The 21,836-nt window shown below is 43.9% G+C and overlaps 1 protein-coding gene across 6 annotated transcripts in view; it reads left to right on the top strand.

Annotated features, from left to right (window-relative positions):
- UNK (unk zinc finger) overlaps window positions 1-21,193 on the top strand; it is a 46,043-nt gene extending 24,850 nt beyond the window's left edge. For 2 of the 6 annotated variants that reach the window (XM_051797807.1, XM_051797802.1), the window contains exons 7-17: window positions 291-375; window positions 2,202-2,344; window positions 3,655-3,702; window positions 4,591-4,791; window positions 8,985-9,053; window positions 9,718-9,892; window positions 10,999-11,100; window positions 12,581-12,769; window positions 15,631-15,812; window positions 16,341-16,598; window positions 16,937-21,193. In XM_051797807.1, the coding sequence (XP_051653767.1) occupies window positions 291-375; window positions 2,202-2,344; window positions 3,655-3,702; window positions 4,591-4,791; window positions 8,985-9,053; window positions 9,718-9,892; window positions 10,999-11,100; window positions 12,581-12,769; window positions 15,631-15,812; window positions 16,341-16,598; window positions 16,937-17,095 (1,611 nt within the window). In that variant the 3' untranslated portion in view covers window positions 17,096-21,193. The remainder of the gene's footprint in view (window positions 1-290; window positions 376-2,201; window positions 2,345-3,654; window positions 3,703-4,590; window positions 4,792-8,984; window positions 9,054-9,717; window positions 9,893-10,998; window positions 11,101-12,580; window positions 12,770-15,630; window positions 15,813-16,340; window positions 16,599-16,936) is intronic. The other 4 variants (XM_051797804.1, XM_051797805.1, XM_051797803.1 and 1 more) reach the window with 4 other exon arrangements.
- Window positions 21,194-21,836: the final 643 nt, after the last annotated feature.

Consider the following 21,836-nt stretch of genomic DNA (forward strand, 5'->3'; position numbering starts at 1 on the left):
GGGGGACTTCACCTTTGGGTGAGCTGGTGTGTGGTGGGTTGGTCTTTGGGTGAGCTCTAGCTGTGATGGGCATATTTTGGTGTTTCCAGAACTCTAATGGGTTTTCCTTTCTTTGAAGCAAAGCACTGAAATGGTCACCCTGAGCTCTGCTGGCCTTTGCACCTTTTATCTCTGTCCCTCTACCTTGCTGTTGAGTTTCTTCATAGAACTTTTGTACCTGGGCTGGTGGTCACTGTTATTTTCTGTTCATGTCAGTTGTCGGGGTTTTTTTTGTTTTCTCCCATCCTTAGATCTACAAATCCACCAAATGCAATGATATGCAGCAGTCTGGCAGCTGTCCCCGAGGACCCTTCTGTGCCTTTGCACATGTAGAACGTACGTGGACTACTTCTCTCATCTTTCGTGGGTATTTGAGCTATGGAGAGCTTCTGACCAAAACAGTTTAAGATACAGGGCTGAAAAACCAGAACTTCTGTGAAGGTTTTTCAAACCAAAGTGTTAATTTTGATAATTTCTATAAAACCATGCTAGTGTGGAAGGTGTTGGCAGAGCTGGAGGCAGTAGGTACTCTGTAGGACTTGGCCCTTAGCTCACTGTCTCTTGAAGGATCTCCCTCTGTTCCCTCTCACCTGCTCAGTTCTCTGTGTCAGTTCAGGAGGATGGAAATGGACAAAACTGCTTCTCTTCTGTGCATGGATGAACTGTACCTAGATAAGCTGCAAAGTGTTGTGCTTTAAAAAGCTGAGGGTAAAGTTGCTAATTATAGATAATATATTGATACATTAAAAAAAAATTAAATGCTGTTTTGCTATTTATGAAGTTTTACTTAGAGTTTAAATCTTTTAAGTCAGGTTGAAGAAGAAAAATATGCAGCTTTTTTCCTGCTTTTCCTTAAATCCTCTTCTCTCAGTAGCTCCCTGATTTATAGGGCATTATTTCAATCCTTACTTTAATCATCTAGTGATGCTGTTTTGATTGTGGGAGTTCTATATACAGGTGGGTACTAACATTCATAAATAATGGTTAGTTCCTGTCCTATGGCTTCTTCTTGGTTTCTACACTCCAATCTCACTGCTGACTTTGCAGCAATTAGAGCAGGTTACTCAGAACTCAGTAGATTGGCTCTGATATACTGACTCACTACATGGCCTTGAGAAAATCTCTTTGTTATTTGATTATCCTTTGTAAATGAGGGAATTAGTAATTGCTGCCTTTGTCAAGGAATGGGGAGAGTAAATTCCCTACAGGTTATACAGTTCCTTTTATAGGAGGCCTTGTTGACAAGCAGTAATTATAGCTGGAGCTGTGGGCTGTAATCACCCAAAACACAGGAGTGCAACTACACAGTGTGATCCAGCAAGCTTTATAGAATGAAATCTTGATAAAGGAACAGTGTTTTGCAAAATTCCTTTGGTATAATGTAGTATTTTTAATTAGGGATGCCGTGCCCCTTGAAAATCTTGCTGCATTTGATATTATACTACTTAAAGGGAAAGTAACATTCTGTGGCACTTTGGTCATTCCAACGTGGTTATTTCTTGTGCTGTCTTATGGAGTTACATCTTTTAGTCCTTCCTTAGCCAGCTGAACACTGAGTGCCTAATTCAATTAAAATATCTGCTCCAGGCATGACTTTTGCTGATTATTAGCAAGAAATGTGTTGAAACCAGCACTTCAAAGATACTGCAATACAGGTGTAGTGTCAGTTCTATAACTGTTTCTGTAAAGATGCTGACTCGTGTTAGATGTAGATACTACAAGTCTACAGCATCTTTACCTTCTGAGCCACTGACACCTTTTTTTTGGTAATGGTTTGTACTGAGCACAGGTGGAAACTTAACTCCCTCAGCTAATTATAATGCACCCATCAACTTTATGCCTAGCAATGAAGGAAGCTCTGCTTAGTTCAAGAGAGCTGAATGAATAACACACAATTCATGCAGGGAAGATAATTTTGGAGCAGCATTAATGGACTAAAGAGCAGCACAGTGTATCTGTGATGGCAGTAATAATGGAAGGAACATTAGATGAGTGGTAGCCGTTTGCCAAATAAGGTTTCTCTTTGCTTCTATACTTACAAACAGGCGCTTGTAGAATATTTTTCCCTCTGAGGAGTATCTAGGTATTGTTCCTAAATGTCTTGTGCCCCACTGTAGTTTTACAGCTTTGAGTAATGTTGCCTGTGCTTTTATCCCTTGCAGAGCCTGCCCTCAGTGAAGACCTGCAGCAATCCTCGGCCGTGTCCAGCCCCACACAGCCAGGACCAGTGATGTACATGCCGTCGGCAGCTGGGGATTCTGTTCCAGTCAGCCCTTCCAGTCCACATGCCCCAGACCTTAGCAATGTATGTAGCCCTGTGGAGAAGCCTTGTCTGTAGTCTGGGTTTCTCTGAGTCACTGTTCCTTCTCCCAAGAAGACAAATCTTAACTATCCAAAAGCCCAAAGGATATGAGATTTTTCTTCTAGTTCTCAGCTCCCCGCTCTTTAGAGGGATCTGGTTGGTTTTTGAGGGTTTTTTTGGAACATACATTCAGTGGCTTTAGTATTGTCCTCTCACCTCCAAAGTTTCTAAGCCTTCCTTTCTGTGCAGAGTTTGTTGATGTACTTTCAGGAAAGTGGAATATATCCGCACATGAAGCCCAACTCCTTCCTGTCTGGAGGTACATATTGGGCTTAGTTTCCAAGTCCTTTAATTAAGGGCTGTGAGCCAACAACCTCTAAAGTACATAACTACAATTGAGTTTGTTTACATATGTAATCTCAGAGGCTTAGCCTGTGCATATTGTGTGTTGTATTATAGGATATCCTTAGTTCCCTCCCTCTCCTACTGCTGGGGATAGCTAAACTCTGAAATATGTTTAAATGATGCCCCAGACTGTTGGTAATACTTTATTTTAGTTGTCCATACAAGAATGGAGATGTTTAAATGCTGAACAGATATTCACAGTAAGATAAGAAGCCCATGGAATGCAAGTCTGCATTTTTACTTAGGTTTCTTTCTGTTTGTTAAGTCTTTCTTGTTTGCACTACTCTTGATAAGGTGTGTAACCTTTTCAAATGGTTGGTAGAGGTTTTGAGGAGGTAAAATGACATGAGTTTAACTCATTTGAAACTGGTCAGAATGGGATGAACTCATTTAGGACCTCTGTTTTATCTTATTCCCTCTCTTTCAAAAGAGAAGCTGAGTTTGATTTTATTGGTGCCAAAGCCAACATAACAGTTCATAGTTGTCCTGAATTTGATTGCAGCTAGAATTCCAAACAGATCTTGAAAAGTCTGGATGTAATGTTGTCTCTTACTAAATAACACTGTGGAAAGAAGTAAAAACCAAACCCCCTTCATCTTATGAACATATCATCTAAAATCTCTGAAAGCTGCAGAGAAGTTGAAGATTCTCCTACGTATTAGACCATTTAGGTCTTTTCTATCTCAGGCTCTTAGTCTTTTAAACAGTCTTTCCTAATCCTTGGATATGTGCCAAATGGCAACACATGTCTGTCTGTGACTTCATCACTCCACAGGGCATCTGCATGTAGCTTGCAAACAAATATGGCTTTGCTGGTGATCATTTTACATGATGAATTAATCAGAGAAAAAAGGTCCCTGTAGCCGCCAGCCTCACGTGGCCTGTTCTGTTTTGTATTTGTACTGTAGGTGTGGAATAAATCAGGAACTCTGCCAACTAGCCCCACCTCCACCACAGTGAGTAGTATCTTTGCGACTGTAGGGAAGCGTGGACAGCAGAATGTCTGGATAAAAATAAACCCAAAACATTGTAGGCTGCTCCTTTTTTTTTCTTTTTTTTTTTTTCCTTCCCCTAATGCCAGCCTAGACTGTGTCACATTTGAATCTGTGATGTCTGGAGCACAGTCATGCTTGTCAGTGCAGGTGAATAGTTTTTTGTCCCAGAGAAATGGGATATTTGCATTGATCCAGGTGGACACATTCTCTAAAGCTCATCTTACTGCTGTCTGTGGCTTCATCTACAGTGCAAAACTAGCCTTATTGCATGTGATTGTGGTCCCTGGTATTAGTCCAAAGAATGGAACTGTTGGAAATCATTGAGGTTTTTTTAATGCAGCTGTTGATACAGCTTTAATGTCTGCATTAAAGCTTTCAGATTTCCAACTGGAAAGCAAACAATACAATATTACACAATAGCTCAGATATGTTTGATTGTTCTGACTGCCAAAGCACCTTTCCAGGTTCCACACTACTACCCAGAGTCAGACAGGATCCACTGTAGCCTAAGGAAAGAGAATAGAGTTATGGTCAGGTTGGAAACTTGGATCAGTCACATCTGAGGCTTCAAAAAGGATAAATGTCACTAGAGCTGTAGGTTGGATTTTACAAGACTGCACTCCGAAGGAGCGACAGTAAAACCATAATTGTGGGACTGTAAAAATCCAGTGGAGCTTTTCCCTGTTTTTTTAATTACTGTTTACTGAAAGCTTGTGTAGTTTTGTTGACTGTCAGTGTAATCAGTCTGCAAACAGTGAAGTGAATTGAGCCCTTCCATGGGGTGCCTCTCCCCTTCATGTCATTGCTCCTGGCTGGCTGTACTTTCCTGACACTTGTTCCTTCTGTTAGATTCTTTGTAGGAACAGCAGTCTTGGAAGCCCATCTAATATATGTGGGTCTCCTCCCGGTGCCATCGGAAAACCCCACAGCTTGGAGACCATTGGTTTTCCTCCAGACTCAGTAACAGCAGCCGGCAGCTACAAGAAGGCACCGGGGTTTGAGCGAGAAGATCAGGTGGGGGCCGAGTATTTGAAGAGTTTCAAATGCCAGGTTAGTAGGGAATACTGGCTGGAAGAGCTGGGGGGATGAGGAAGAATGAGAGATTGCCCAGTCTAGCTTGATTGTATTTTTATTTTTGATGGAACAGAAGTGGGAAAGCACTGTTCTCCTGTGCATTTCCAGATCTCTGCTGTTGCTTTCAGCCTCCCTTCCAGCCCCTTTCATCTTACATCCGTTCTTGTCTGCCTTGCTGCCATCACACACTCTGTTTTGTGGAAGTGGAGCTGCTGCTTGTTTTCCCAACCCCTCACAACTCCTGTCCTGTGTTGACCCTCGGTAGCTTCTCACATCACTTCTTGGTCTTTCTTTTTCCATATTTAGTTCCTTGCCAAGAGTTGCTGTTTCTTTTGCTGTATTGTCTCATTGTCTCATCCTTCCTTCTCTGTTCCCACTCCAGACTCTTACCTTGACCTCTATGACTTGGTTTGTCTTCTGTTTTCACTGTTCATTTCTCTGGTGTATTAAAAATGTCATGTTAGTTGTGTCTTTCCTCTCTGGCCCTATCATTCTGATCCTTGACTCTCTCCTGTGGCTTCTGTATTAAATTTCAATTCCTCATTCTCATTTGAAGAATCCTCTGAATCTTACCCAATCCATATCTTTTAATGACATTCCCTCTTATCCCTTTTGGATATCCCAGTCTCGCCTTGCTGCTTCCCCAGTCTTCTTCCTGGTGTCATGCCTTATTCATAGTGCTCCCTAGGCCTGCAACAGTCTCTTCCATCTCTTTGCCACACATGAGCTTCTCCACAGTCAGCTTCTTAGTGTGAATTTGCTTTCTTGATGTTACAATGAATAGTTTCTCTGCACTGTCCCTTCCAACCTGAGCCCAACCCAGAGCTCTGGTCTCAGGTTTTATGTCTCACTGGGTTTGTAATTGTAATAGAACAACATCTTGATTTAGGGGGAAGGGAATAGCTACTTGCATGAGGAGGTGCCTGCAAAAATATCTCCCAAGTTCTTTTGAAAAAAAAAATATAAAAAGGAATAAGAATACCAGGTCTGTGTTGCCTGAGAACAGAGATGACAAGAAGAGCTGCTTTCAGCCTGGCTACGTTTAAGCTCTTGTCTGTGCCATTAGTCAGCCTTAATGAGTCTGTACTGCTGCTTCTGTATTGCGCTGCTGTGAGAAAACAGTGGAAATATTCCGTCCAGACAAGGTCTTGCATAAAGTAGTTGAATTTAGAAGCAGACTCCATGGGGTTTGTTTTATTTATTTTTACAGCTTTGGGAAAATATGACCAAGCTTTGCAGTAGGACCAAGTCTTGAACACTGTTTAGTCTAATTAAAATGATGCAGTGACAAATCCAGATTAAGCTATATGCATGTGTGCTCTCTTATAAATGCTTCCATTGTCTGGCTTAACGGGGATGTGGCTTAGGAAACTGCAAATTGATGCAACACGTCTTTGGGGGTAAAGAGCAGACCATGCTGTGATCCTGGCACTTCTCATGGGCACAGCAGCTTGTAACAGTTGTTTAGAAACAAAAGAAAAAGCATGTCCTCGTTCTCTGTGGCCTCTGCTGCAAAGGAGGAGTGAACCCAGAGCTGAAGGACTGAGAGAACCCCTGTCTGCTGCCAGCAGAGGCAGAGTGCCAGGGAGGCCCTGCTTTGGAGAAAATGGGCAGCAAGCCTAAGCCAAGGAGAAAGGGGTTGGAGCATGAATAGGACTTTTAAAAGGAGGACCAGAGGATGAGCATTCATATCTGAAGTTGAATCTGTGCTACAAAGATGCTTTATTCACATAGCTTCTTAATTATGTGGCTTTAATTAAGCAAAACCTGTGTTAAATGACTGGAATAAATAGCTATTAAGGTATAGACAGAAGTAATCACAATTGCCTTATGCTAGGCTTCTACAGACAAAATTAGGTGTCTCATAAATGTCCTGATTTAATTTTATTTTAATCTGTAATTACTTACTTTTTAAATTCTTCTGTAATTCCCTTTGGCTGCAGTGGGCACCAGAGATTCTCATGTACCCTATAAATTGGACCACTAATTAGGCATTTAACTTTGTCAACTCCTATATAAAAACGTTGGAGTCGCTCTGGCTCAGCTCTGCAATGGGCTTGTCATTTTTCCTCTGTAGAATTAGTACAAATAGTTTCTATCTTATTAGAATGAAAAATACACCTTCTGTCTTAATAGATTCCACATAGTTTGTGGTAAGGCTGAGCCAGCAGTTAAAGCTAAAAATACTTTTCCCCAGTCCCAAAAGATTTAGCAAGCTGGAAAAATGCTGGCTGCACTGGAAGGACTTGAATGCCACAACCAGGAGGTGTTCCCAAGTCCTGACACACAGCACAGTAGGTTTGTTCCATGCTGGTCAGAAAACATTTAGTTTCACTCATAATTTATGTCCCTTGTCCTCTTCCCTGACTGCAGCAGAGTGAACTGGAGAATTTCAGCCTGTCCTTTGAATTTTTGTCTCGATGTATGCCCTTTCTAATGTTATTCAGAGCTAAAGGAGACTGGCTTAGTGGTGACATTTGGTTTGCTCATGTTTTGTGAATTCAAGGCAGTGGAAATTGGGACTAACGTGGAAATGGGTTCACTTTTCCCCTCCTTAAAGGAAAAAAACCCCTTCCAGTACGACTAAACTGCAGCAGAGCAAACTCCCTACGTTGGCAGGAAGCCTCTCAGTGGGGGCACGGCTGTGTAAGTGCCTTCCCTTCAGCTGTGACGTCTGTGATAGCACATTTTGTGTTCAGGGGAGTGTCGGGGGGGCAGGGATGTGTTGGATAATGTAGCAGGCGTGTTATCAGACACACACAGATGCACTCACGTAACGCAGCTCCCGCTCACAAAGGAGAACAAGCCCGTGGTGGGTTCAGTGGCAGTTCTGCTGTGTGTAAACACACTGCATGTTGTTCAGGGAAGCGTGAGAGAGTGGTACCCACTGCAGAAGGATCTTTGTGTCCATATCTCAACTGCCTGGCTGCCAGGCTTTGACCTCCCCATCTGCCCACAGGCGTACAACTGAGCAGGGAAAATGATTTAATGAAGTAAAACCAAGGGATGAATTCTTCCACTGCTCTTTCGCCTGTCTGGTTATGTCATCCCTCTCCAGCAATCATTTATCTTTGTCATGAGACTGTTTAAGCCAAGAAGTCAAGGCATATCACTTCAGGTCAGCGGGGTGTCTCGTGTGCTGCTGTTGCACATCTCCCTGCAGAGATGGTGCCTTGCCTGCATTTGGGATAAAAACCATCGTGTGCACTTTATGCCTGGAATATATGTCTGTGTTTCAGACTGGGGAGGCTGGAGAGGGAGTAAACAAGCAGCACTGACTCTCAGTACTTTTTTTGCTCCCTCTCTGTGCCCAGAGGCTGTGATTGATCTCCCTGTGCCGTGTCACAGCACGGGAGGAAGGGAGCAAGGTCTGCAGACAGACTGTTACACACTGACAGGCTCCTGAGGCCACTTCCTTCCCAACTGAGTTCCATCAGAATTGACTGATGTTGCAAGGCAAGAGAATTGATATCCATTAAGGATATAGTGCTGGAAGGTCCTTAAGCTGAATTTTTAGGCTGGGTAGTGGAATTCTAAGTGTATGTTGGCATTGTGAACTTTTGCAATTCCAGGCAGTCTTAACCTCACTTATGTTTTATAGCTTTGAGCTCTCATGTTAATGGATGGGGGAAGGATTTTTTTATAAAATCAGTTTTAATGATGTTTTTTTGAAAGTTGATTAGTTATCTCTGTATTTTACTTTGCAGTCCTAGCTGGGAGCTGGAAGAGTTTGAGCAAAAACGTAATATACAGACTTTATTTTCCCCAAACTGAAAAATATTTACATAATTTAAAAATGTAGTATGCCTCCCACCATTTCTGGCCCTTTCTGGTTTTTAGACGCTAGTAGGGCTGATAAGTTAGTTATAGCAAGGCAAAATAATTCATTTTTGATCTTGGTTCTTAGGATGTGCTTTGTGGTAGCAGGGGACTTGGAGCAGCACTGAAGGCAAATGTCATTGTGACAAGTCTTTACGTAACTCTAAGGGTGATATCTTGGTGTACAGAAAGCATAAATTACTTGGAGCGTTTTCAGTTTGCTGTGCTTTCCCTCTCTCCAAATTCTCTAGTGCCTTGAGCAGACTGAGAGAGGAGTGGGCTGTGTTTACCATTTCAAATTTTGCTAAATAATCCCTCTGCTTATCTTTTGTTTTGTTTCTTTACTGCAGCAAGCAAAAATGAAGTCCCACTCACTGGAACACAGGAGCCAGGAGCAACCTTTGTTACAGCCCAAACAGGTATGGTACTGCCAGCAGGGCTCTAAACCCAGCTCAGTGCTTCCACCACCACTGAGAAATCTCTGTGGATCCAGACAGCTCTGCAGGGAGTAAATAACAGTCCAGACACCATTAGGGATGCTCAGCTGGAGGGATTACTTTATGAGGATGGGATGATTTGCTGGAGGTGTTATTTGTGAGTAGTTAGACCTGAATGAATTCAGGATGGATTCATAGGGCTGAACTGTGCTGGAGAGAGTCTTCAAATTACAGAAAATTGAGCTGGAATGGATCTCTGGAGTCATCTGAGTTCAAGGATTTGGCAAAGGGAATTTAATATCAGGTTCTAAGTCGTGTGCTGAACTGAGTGAGTGATTGTGTGGCCCATGGCTGTGATTGCATGCAACCTGTGGGTCACAGGAGTTAATTCTGGGGCAGCCTGAAAGATGTTTAGAATACTGGGGGAGGGACATGGAATGGAGACCAGTCGACAGAAATTAAAGAAAAGCTGTTAATCTCTCCCCACCCCCAGCCCAGTAGTAGCAGTAGCCATCTGTCAGCTTGGAAGCAGGCAGGAAACAGGTTTGCTGCTGATCTGTGGCTCGTTGCTGCGTGTTTCTGAAGGGGTTCTTCTGTAAAGATGTTTTATGTCCTTCCTCTTTCCCTTCTCAAACTCTTGTTTCAGGACATTCTGGGTATTCTCCCAGTGGGGAGCCCACTGACATCCAGCATCTCCTCTAGTATCACCTCCAGTCTGGCTGCAACACCCCCGAGCCCTGCTGGCACCAGCAGCATTCCAGGCATGAATGCCAATGCCCTTCCCTTCTACCCAACCAGTGACACCGTTGAGTCTGTCATAGGTAACTTTGCTTTTTTTGATTCGTGCTGGTAGGGCTTCCTCAGACATGGATTGCCAGGTATGAGAGCTGGAATATCATGGGTGTTCCAGTGACCTCCAGTTTTCCGTCTCTGTCAGTGCTGGCAGATTCCTGAGGCTTGTTCTGTGACTGTGACACATCTGATGTTTTCTGCAGGTCATTATGGATGAAATTCACCCACGGGACCAACTGAAGGCCTCTGAGCCACTTACTCAGAATGTCACATGGTTGTAAAGGGCCTTAGTTTTAGGTTTGTCAAAGTGACAAAGAGGTCTTGGACTAGGCAGGAAATCACAGGGGCATTTTTCCACAGTTACAATCCCTTATGTTCTAAATGACAGTTTTATAGCCAGGGCTGCCTCCAGGTGGATTGTAAGGACTTGCCCTTCACAGAGTGTAGGACAGAGGCTGAAAGAAAAAGGAAAACATGAGAATCCAGAGAGTGGAGTCACTCTTAGATAGGTACAGGCTTTTTGGTCACCTGTTTTTCTTTTTTCTTTTTTCATTTTTATTTAATTAAATATAACATTTCTGAGGTGATCTCACTAATTTGATAAAAATAATAATAGAAATGAGTGGGCATGTGTGGGATGGAATTATATTGATCATCATTAGTGATGAGGCATGTTCAAACAGATATAACACTTGCAGGCATTAATAAGCTTTATTTTACCCTATCTTTGAACCTCAGAGATGTTTTTCAGTGTTCCCTTCTACTTTTTGGGAAGGTAGGGACAAAGCACAAGCCAGACCCAGACATTCCATAAGCCAGTGTTCCTGCATATTAGAGACAGCTTTAGGAGAGCAGTTTGGGGAAGGCTTATGGGATCTGCTGTTATTTCATTGGATTTTTGTTTTCATAAAACATTTGGGAATACTTTGAGACAAAAAGAAATCAGATCAGGTAAAAGAACCTGAATTGAAAAGCTGCCCATGACTCTTCTGCCAAACAGTCTCAGAACAGGGCGTAGAGTAGAGCCCTGACAAATAGAGAGTGCAGGCTCCTCTGCATGTAGGCTCTTTGGGCCATCCTATCTCTTGAAGTTGTTGGTCCTTTATAACATAATTGGTACCTCTGTGTCTGGCAGAGTCTGCCTTGGATGACCTGGACCTGAATGAATTCGGAGTGGCTGCCCTGGAGAAGACATTTGACAGCAGCACAGTGCCCCACACGAGTGGCATCATGATAGGTACATGAAAGCAACAGAGCTTTCTTTATCTTCTGCCAAGCAGTGTTGCCCAGTCACCTCAGTGGAGCCAGCCCAACCAAGCTCTAAAACCAGTCTCAAAATAACATTGGTTAAAGCAGCAATTATAACAAACTCTGGCAACCCCTGAGCATCTTTGAAGTGAGAGCTTGCCCTTACTGACTAGCAGAGCTGAGTTGTTGCCATTGGGCCCAGATGTCTTGGGGATGTTTCTTGAGACTGAATGGGACTTGCTTGATTTTTTTTCTTTTTTTCTTTTTTTTTTTTTCTTTTTTTTTCCTTTTTTTTTTTTTTGAGTGTGTAAGTGGACTCTAGAAGGCATCTGATAAATTTAAAAACCAAAGCATAACAATTTGCATCTTAAGCAGAAAGTTCTCCCTAGCTGTAAGAGGAAACTCACTGACCTGGTAATGCCATCCATCTGTCACAGAGTGTCGTCATGGTCTGCTGATCTGATTCCTGTACTGTCTGTCTCATTTTGATACGTGGAGGTAGGCTAAGGCCTCTTCTGCCTGTCTCTGATGGGTGTCCAGGGAAAAACGAAACGTCTCGTAGCTTTTTGGAAGTGGTTGTAGTTTCTGGCCGCCCTTGCTGTGTAAAGCAAGTGTTTGAACAGGAGCAAACTCTGCTTGTCTGAAGGTTTCCAAGGGAGCTGCACTGCCTGGAGCTGTAGAGGTAGGAAGGGAGCTGTGGAAAGAGCTCTAGAGAATATCACTTCCACTTCCTTGCCAAAGGTTAGAACCTGGTCAGAGAGTTTACTGTACCTTCTGCTGCCAGCCCTGCTTCTGCTGCTCCCCATCTGCAGTGCCTTAGGGATCCTTCTGTTTCCATCAGGGCTGGTGTTACCTAGTGATCTTCTGAGAAGGGAGCAGGGCTCAGACCTCCCTTAATCTGTGTGGCAGGCAGACTAACCTCCAGTGTAAGGGAAGTTGATGTCTTTTGAGCTTAGGCTTTCCTTTATTTGGTTTTTTTATTACTGATAGATCCAGGCACTCAGGTATATCTGAACTATCTAAAGCTAGGCACTGATTTTTAGTGGTTAAGATCATGACTTCACCTGGCATGACAGTCTTCTCATTACAGGTTGTTTGGAAGCATTAGAGGCAGAGACACATGTTTTAGCAGTGAATTTTTCGTGACAGAGTGTTTTACCAAATTCATCTTCTCTAGGCTGACAGGGACTGAACTCTGCTCAGGAAACCTTCTGTTGCTTTGGCCAGTAAAAGAATGATCCACTGAATCCTGGAGGGTCTTAACCTACGTGGGTCATGGGATGGCAGCTTCAGTGCTCCTCTTAAAGGCCCCTCTAAAAGAGGGGAATAAATCATGAGGAGAAGTGGAGGGAATCCCGAGGGGCTTAGGGAGGAGAAAGGGAACCTACCGCCTTCTGCTCTGAACTCCTGCCCTGTGCCCACACCTCATGGTCATACATAGCCATCCTCTCTGTGTGTTCTTTGTCCAGGTGGGAGTTTGCTGCAAAGTTCTGCTCCTGTAAATATCCCCGGGTCCCTTGGAAGCTCTGCCTCCTTTCACTCTGCCTCTCCTTCTCCACCGGTCAGCCTCTCATCGCATTTCCTCCATCAGCCCCAGGGACACTTAAGCCAATCAGAAAACACGTTCCTGGGGACATCAGCTTCTCATGGATCATTAGGTAAATGCACAGTGTGTGTGTCCCCATGTACATGCCTGTCTGTGCCATGTAAGTATTTTCTTTTAAGTTAGCTTTAATTTAATGTGTTATTTCACTGCTGTCATTTGTATCTCTTCTTCCCATGAGAACAGCAATGGTACTAGAAGCTGCTTTACAAAAAATCAGCTAATACCTTGTGAGCAAGGGAGCAATTCCCTCTACTTTCTGTGTTTCTAGGCTGAGAGAAAGGGGCAGATAGGTTAATTGACTTGCTCTGATGATGCCTTTCAGGGAAAAGATCTCTGCCTTTTCCTGACAGCAGTTCTGTGCTGAGACTTCATATAAAACTCAGAGCTGGGTCCTCAGCTTTGCTTAGTTAAGGTGGGGATTGCATTTTGCCTTTGGGGCTGCTTGTGGGTCAGGTTGGCTCTGGAAGCTCTAGAGCAGGCTTAGGGCATTGTAATTTTTCTGTTTGATGCTCTGCACCAGTTTTGCAGTGTGGACTTTGCAAAAAGTTAATTTTCCAGCTTTGTCCCCTTGGCTCCTTCCCCCCCTTGAGAATCTCTTTCCTGTATGAGGGAGTGAAGGGAGGAGAAAGTGCTTTGGAGCTTCAGCTGTATCAGGAAGAACTGGGAACTGAGGGGACAAACTATTTTGTTATCAAGACACAGGGTTGCCATGAGAAATAAAACTGTTTGGGCTCCAGGCTACAGTGACACCAGTGTTCCGCTCGTTTCTGTTAATAACAGTAAATATTAATTCTCTCTATTGATGCTAGACATAAATGCCTCTTCAAATTTGAGATACACTTTAATCTTTAATATTCAGCTTAACCTAATAAAACGATTACATGCTTTTGTAATCTGTTTCAGCATGCACTTATCTGTGTAACTGCATCCCGTGTTTGCACAGCCCAAACCCATGTTTCCATGCTTGTCATTGCTGTTTGTTTGGCTTCAGCAGCTTTTACAATTACTATAATAAGAGACATCAGAGGGCATCTCAGCTATTAATTAGGGTTGAGGCTGGCTGTTTGTCCCCGTTTTAGTAAGGAAAAGAAAAATTGCTGATAAGGCCTGTTTTTAATTTCAGAAGAAATAAGAGTTATATTTTTTCTTGACTATGTATTTATGCAAATGAAAAGCCAAAAAAAATGCAGGAGATTCACAAATGCATTTTAATAATTCATTTATAAGAAAAAGGTTAGATATTTTCCTGAAATACCGGTTGGTGAGGTTTTGAGAAGATATATAAATAGTTACCTAGCAGTTGGCAATCTGGAATCTGTTCCATGTAAATTACTGAATGCACATAAGTAACGTGTAGAGTGTGTAGTTATTAATTTTTTTGTATTGCAATTGAGTGAAAAAATACCTAGTCCTGGGCTGGTTTCCACTGTGCTGATGCAAAATGCACAGAGAAGGCATTCCTGACCAGAGAGGCTTGAGACTTCAGATGTGAAATGAGAACAGCAGGTGGAAAGAGAGAGTAAAAACAAATTGCAAGATCAGCTCGATCAGCATTATGGCAGAATTTGTGGCTTGCCAGCATCCCATTTAGTGCTAGATTCCCATTCAAGAAAACTGAAGTTTAAAAAACAGAATGTGAGTTGGGGTTCCATTAAAACTTCTTGCTTTCTACTGAGCACCCTTCAGAGCAGCTGAAATGATCTCTGGTAAGTGGCCTGAGCCAGCAAAGATCCTTTGCTGCTCTGCTAAATGAGTTGTTAATGTGCCTTGAACCCTTGGTGAAGACAAGTTACCATTTTTCAACTGCATTTTTGTAACTATTTGTGTCTTGGCTGGTACTAAATGGGAAGTCGGTGGTGGTGGGTTAGACCTTGGGGAGAGGCCGTTGGCTCCAGGGCTTACTTGCAGACACAGTTCAGCTGCTCTAAGATCAGAATTATCACTTGCAACTTAATTTAGGAATGTTCACAGCCAGTGGTGAGCACCATAGCATGAAAATGATTCCCACATCAGACTGGAGCAAACTGTGTGGGTAAGAGTCCACACTCTGTCTCAATATTACCTTTTCCTACTAGTTCTCCTCTGAGTACAAGGTGTGGGTAATTCATTTAAGTGAAAACATTTTTGTTATTAAAAGAGTACAAACATTGGACTCAGTGGAAAAATAGCTAGTTTTGTCTACTCCTGTTTTCCCACTGCTTTGTCTCCTAAACCTTGAATTTCTTCCTGAAAAGGGCATTTATTTCAACAAGCTAAAATAGGGAGGTGGTTAGTCAGTCTTCTCTGATGCTGTTCACTAGCTCTGTGCTAGAACTCTGCTGAGGATGAAGCTGATGTAGATACTGTTGTCTCTCTACCTTTTTATAAACAGGATTTTCTAGTTAGTTCTGTTTTTTGCACGTGGAAACAGTGATGACTTGGAGCATTTTCATGCCACTGTTTGCAAGTGAGACTCCTTTTCTAAGCCCCAGACTGAGGAGCCAAAAGCAGAAGTTTCTTAGGGTGCAGTGTGAGAGGAAGCACCACCTGGGCTGTGTGAACCAACTGTGGTGGCTGTGCTGCATGGAAAAGTGGGAATGTAGTAGCAGGTCAGGGGTTCTCCTGTGAGAAGGGGGATTCCAGCTGATTGTCAGCTCTGCTGTAAAATCGATGCTTCTAAAAGCAGTCTGATTCAAGAGTTGCCTCCACTCAGTATCGTGGGTCCTCCACTAAAGATGAGGCTTAATGGTGTGAAATTTCCCTATAAAGTTCCTCTGTGATGGACTCCGGGGTCCTGGGGATGAAACTGATTCTTAAGATGAACTTTTTATCCTGTTGACACGTTTTTGAATCCCGGATTTCACAGGGGTAGGGAGGAAATGGGGAAATTGCCAGCACCTGTGACATAACCCTCTCTATTTCCCTGTGAAACAGGTTTAAATGGGATGAACAGCAGCATATGGGAACACTTTGCTTCGGGGAGTTTTTCGCCCAGTACCTCACCTGCATTTCTGTCAGGTCCAGGTGCTGCGGAGCTGGCACGGCTGCGACAAGAACTGGATGAGGCCAACGGCACAATAAAGCAGTGGGAAGAGTCTTGGAAACAAGCCAAACAGGTACTTGGGCAACTCCTGGGAACAGGGATTAGGGAGTATAGAATAGGAGGGTGTCAGCCTTTCAACAGGAGTCCTCCAGACACTGAGGTGATGGATAGAGCTGTAGGTTTTACAGATTCTCTTCAGCATTCTTCTTCTTTCCCATCCCTTGGAAAGGGGGATGAATCACCGTGCCTGATGTGGTTCAGGTGCTGGCAGTGTGTCCAGGTGTCATAACAGATGCACTGAGGCACTTGACAGTGTCTCAGACCTGCCAGTTGACTTTGATTCATGGTAATTTGCCAGCATGCAAAGTTCATCCACTGAACGGTGTGAGCCAGATGTGTAGAACCACAGCCCAGCCAGATGGGATGTCTGGAATGAGCAGAGCCTTGAAGCAAAGCTCCAGACATGTTTCAGAATTTGGGACCAGGGCAGATTGGACAGAACTGGTGAGCAGTGTATGGAAGTGGATTCTTTTGCCTGGAATTCTCTTGGGAGACTGAGTTTTCAGGGTGCTTCTTTTACCCTCTTTGTTGGAACTCATAGGCTTGTGATGCTTGGAAAAAGGAGGCAGAGGAAGCAAATGATCGCGCCAACACAGCTAACATGGAATGTGAACTGGCCCGGGAGCAGAGGGAAGCCTTGGAGCTGCAAGTGAAGAAACTGCAGGAGGAGCTGGAGAGGATCCACACAGGCCAGGACCCACAATTCCTGCGCTCCTTCTCTGACCTGGAGACGCTCTCGCTCTCGTCGCTTTACACCCTTCAGAAACAGCTGCGGGCAAACCTGGAGAAGGTCGACAAGGTGAGTGCCAGGGGTTTGCAGGGCTCTGCTCCCTGTGCTCATACAGATCTCAGCTTTTCCCCTTTTCTTTAATGTAGCCAGAAATCAGAGCACTTCCAGGTTATGTAACCACAGTGAGTTTTAGCCAGCTTACAGGAAAATGCCTCCACCTTTATGCCTGATGTGCAGAGTTTGAGTCAATCAGAGCTGCTCTGCTGATCCCAAACCTCCTAAAAGGCATCGTGCCGTGCTTCTTCGCTTTTGCTTCAGGAGATGGGCAGCTGCAAGTCCTTCCCTGCTGTCCCCCGGACCGTGCAGCCCCCTTTGCTGACGCTGTGCCCTGTCCCCCTCTCTTGCAGGCGGTATTTCAGATGCAGTCAGTGAAATGCCTTAAGTGTCAGAAGGAGAACCGGGTGGTGTTACCGTGCCAACACGCAGTGCTGTGTGAAACCTGCGCCGAGGAGGGGGGCGAGTGCCCCATCTGCCATCCCAACAGGCCCCACTCTCTCCAGTCGTGACCTTCCAAGGACACTTGTTCTAATCATATCGTATAGAACTTTTTAACTTTATACATACGTACATATATATGTATGTGTATATATATATATGTATATATGTGTGTGTATGTGCGTGTGTGTGCATGTGTAGGGATATGCACACGCAGGCACATACACACATGAAACAAAAAATTAGTTGCAGAGCACTTTTTAATATTTTACATCCCGTATCTAAACTGCCCCTCACCCGTGCCCCACTAATTCTAACTCTTGATGAACTTTGAGAGCTGTTTTTAATACAGATCAAAGGGCCGTTTGCAAAGAGTCTGTGTTTCTCCTCTTTTCTATTTAGGTGATAACAAATTTTTGACTATTTCCAGAAGGACTTAGAGTGGGCAAGAGGGGCTTCCATGTGCTTTCCAGAGGAAGAGTTGAGATCACGGGGAGGATCGAGGTGGATTGAAATGACTCATTCATGCCTTCGGTCCCCCTGCTCTTTCACTGACCCAGCTTGGTTAAAGCCGTCCTCCCTGATGGAAGCTCTGCCTGGTGGGCCTCACGTTGCCCATCTCTGAATGTGCAGGAACTTTGTCTGTCATTTAAGCAGCAAAGTTCACTTTTTAAATTTTTTTACGCTCTTTGTATATTTGTATGAAAAGAAGAAAAGAGGGAAAAAAAAAATAATTCTATTGGACCTAGAGCAAGCCAAGCCCCAAAATTCAGTGACTGGTGTTCATTGCTGATACAGCCAACATGTTCCAGGTCTGAGCAGCCTTAAAAGTATTGCCCTTGGGTCAGCTAAAGCCCTTTATGAAGGAAATTTGGATGCAGAGGTTAGTTCTCTCCAGGCACCCCTTTGTCTGGTGGCTGTCTAGAGGTTTTTTTACTGTTTCAGACCAGATCAGTTTTGTTTTAGCCACAGGGACCTGATTTGTAGTCACTGCTGAAGTGCATGAAACAGTTCCAGGTAGGCTGAGTTTTGTTAAACAGAGTTGATGTTGCCTGTGTCAGCAGCTCAAGGTTGGTTTGTGGACTGCTGGCTCCAGAAAGCCTCGTGTTAGAGGTGTGTGTGGTGACAGAAAGTCCAGCAGGACAGGGAAATGCCACCACCTTTTCCTGTCCAGCAGCTGAGCTTTCCTGTGATTTTTTTTTCCTTACCAGTGTGTCCGTTGGATTTTCACATCAGGTGGATTGCAGTAACCTGCTGGGATCTCAACCAAAAGGCCACTCAGTTGGACTAAACATTTTTATTTTGCACAGGGATGCTCCCGTGCTGCCCCTCCCTGACCTGGAAAAGCACTGGAACCTCCAGCAGCCCACTATTGTAGGAAAACTGAATTTTTACCAGAGCCTCTCAGAAAGCTTCATATTTAATACAAACACATAATTAGGTTTGCTTCCGTAATTCCACCTTTCCTCTCCATGGAAAGGGTTAATATGCATTCCCAGATGATCTCTTAAGTGCAGCTCTGTGTAGTTCTTTTTTATGTTTTCCCATTAACTTGTTTTTGGGTTTTTTGGTAAAAATGCTTTTTTTTTTCCATGTGTATTTTATTGTAACTAGCATCATTTTTTTTTAAATTTTTTTTAATGGAGAGACACTGTTGAGTGACTATTGTGGCTATGTTGTTTGGTTATAGCCTTTGAATGTCTGTGCCATGGGGCAGCACATCTGCCTTGGTCTGATCTTAAGGAAAGACCTTTTATTAAAATACGTGAACATTTCTCTTTTTTTTAGGAAAAATAAAAAATAAAAAAAAAAATTTAAAAGTGGGGGGGAGGAGGAAAAAAGCCCAATTAAGATAAAAAATTTACTAAAAAGTTTTTTTTTGTAACTAACTTAAATCATAGGAAATAAACTCTTGAATCAGGACTTTAATATTTATAAGCAGCAGAGCTGATCAGCCCGTTTTGGCTATGGTTTGTAACACTTTTTATGAGCGTGGGGGTTTTTCTGCTCCTCTGCCTCCCCGGGGGCTGCTCAGGGTGATGCTGCCTTTGGCCAACCCTCTGTTTTCAGATCTGTCCAGCACCAGCCCTGTGACTGCAACAATTCCCACAGGGGCTCTTCACTTGTCCCTTCAGCTGGAATTTGTCCCCTGGTGGCACCTCGGGGCTGTGTCCCTGGGAATTCCAGTCACGGGGTGATGCAGGGCTGGGGGGTTGAGGGGGAAGAGCTGTTTGCCCCCACTTTCCATGGGGTGCATTTGCTTAGGCAGGGAGGGGGTACAAGGAAAATTCCAGGCCAGAGAAAATATGTTTTTCCCTTTTGAGTAAAACAGTTTCTCTGTTTTAAAATTTATACTGAAGGACCAAAGAATTCAAAATTTCACCTGTTTGTGGCCCTTAAATTTTGACTTTCCATTGCCACACTGCACTCATGGCAGAACAGCCTGAAGGAATTAGCACTCGACCCTTCCCTTGCCCCCACCCCAACCTCTTAACACTCTCTTTGCACAAGCACATAGACTGTTTCTCACTTTCCTCTGGTTCTTGAAGCAACACTTCCTAAATTTAGGTTTTTATTAATTTGTTTGCTGCTTTAAAAAAAAAAAAAGAAAAAGGAATATCTGAAATGTGAATTTATTTTCTTAAGCATCAGATGGAAAAGAGAACTTCATCTTTGCATATTTTGTGAATGTTCTGGGGGGCCACTTTTATGACAATTTCCAAACCAAATGAGGTGAGAGCAGGGGGAAGGGGCAGCATTCCTGACCCACTCCAGCAGTTTTTGCTGCCTGCCCTAGGCAGGAAGGACAAACCATAATCACAGCACTGCAGTTAAGGCTTAAGAGTCTGTGATCAGCTTCTGTATGGTGTGAAAAGAGCTGAAATAAACCTGGTGCTAATAAGTGCAGCCCCTGTCACGTACTGTCAGGCTTCCTTCTGAAGCAGGAACTCCCTTTACAGGACACACAGTAACACGTCAGAACTGAGGGGGCTTCAAAACGAAGTTTGGGTCCACGAGGCTCCCTGAGGAGCAGCCCAGCCCTGGCCACGGCTGGGTCCTGCCTCCTCACACAGACTCCTTATTGGATAATGACATTTTCCTCCCCCAGTTTTTGGGAGCTTCAGAAGTGTTGAACCTCTGTGACTAATGGTGCAGGTCAGGCACTTCTGAATTAAGAGCTGGGGGGAAGGGAGTTGTGGTTGTGTTGTGAAACCACAGTATCCTAAAGGTCAATAAATTTTTACATTATTATGGAAAACCAGTCTAGAAGCAGCTGGCTTAGGACAACACTATGCTGGGTAGATGGAGAGCAAAAAGCAAGGCTGGAGCTGTAGATGAGAGCCAGGAGCTGAAGGATTTTATCATTTTGGGCTAACAGGAGCACTTTTAGCTCATCTCCAGCCTTAGATGCTGTAGCCATGTACCAGCAGTGGCAAAGATCCGGTGACACAGGAGGGACCTGGGAAAGGTCTCGGAGCTGGAGCACATTTCCTTAAGCAGGTCCCCACCCCTGGGGGGGTCAGTGCAGCTGATCCCCTGCTGAAGGGTTTTACACTTTCTGTACATCTCTGAAGCTGAACCTGAGCCACTTGCAAGGCTTGTGCAGCTGAGACAATGAAGAGAATTCCTTACCCTGGGAGGAAGCCCGTAACACTGAATGGACTCAGTCATCCATTGCTGTTCCACCAGCCTCCAAACCTCCTCTCTTCCTCCTTTTCCCCCACCTGAGAAGGAAGAATATTACCAGTGTTTTCCTCCAGAGTTGTAATAATCCTTGGAGTGATGGCCAACAGCAAAATAGATGTTACTGATGTAAAACCTAGTATTTTAAAGGTGAAATATTCCTGCAAAGTAGTGACTGCATCGGAGAGATTTCTGGGGCTTCCCCACTCCGTAGCTTCCAATGTTAAAACAAAATAAATACAGTATACGTTTTAAAAAAAATAATAATAATACACACTGCAGTATTTCTGGTGGCAATTCTTGCCCAGTCCCTTCCCTGCTTTCCCCAGGAGGAAGGGCACTGGGCAGAAGCGCCCCTAGTCCGTGTAGAAGTTGGCAGAATGGTGATCAGTGGTGTAAAACGTGTTGTTGATTCCATGTATAGAACTGTGATTTCAGCTGTCGTTCTCTCGTACTCTGTAAATATGTGTTTTGGCTGTCGGAAACCTGGTTTAGACTCTTTTCTTGGCAGAGTGAATTTTGCATGTGGGGCTGGAAAGAACTCAATCTGTGTCACAGTTTCCAAGGGCAGGATGGATTTTTTTTTTCTTTTTTTTTTTTTTTTAGAGGACAATAAATTTTTATTTTTTTGCTAAGAAAAAAAAAATTATAAACCAAAGCGGTGTGTGCGTGTGTGTGCGCGTGCCTGCCCAGGTGGATCTGGGGAGGGTGGGGAAGTCTGGGCTGTGGAGCCCTCAGAACAGCAGATCCATGGCCAGTTTTGCCTTTTCCCTTTCACACAACCAAGAGTTAATTTCTCCCTGAGCTCCCTTCTGGATCGAGCCCCTTTTTCAGGGGGTTACCTTTCACCGTTCTCATCGAGGTGCTGTGGAAAAGGGGGGAACGTCGATGGGGTGCAGGTAGGTTGGTCAGAGACCCCTGAAATGGCAAAACCACAAAAAAAAAAGAGTGGTTTTATCACCCAGATTCTTGAACTGGACATGGATTTCTGTCCTGGAAGAGCCAGGCTGGGCAGAGGTGAGCCAGTACCTCTGTGCCTGCGCAGCAGATACAAACAAGAGTTTCGTGTGTTGGCACCAAAAAGAACATGCCTTAGCCATGGATCCAAAAATTACCTTTTAGTTTGGG

Source organism: Manacus candei, unplaced genomic scaffold (genome assembly GCF_025592945.1).
Source record: "Manacus candei isolate 608988 ecotype Guabito, Panama unplaced genomic scaffold, ASM2559294v1 h1tg000047l, whole genome shotgun sequence".
NCBI lineage: Eukaryota > Metazoa > Chordata > Aves > Passeriformes > Pipridae > Manacus > Manacus candei.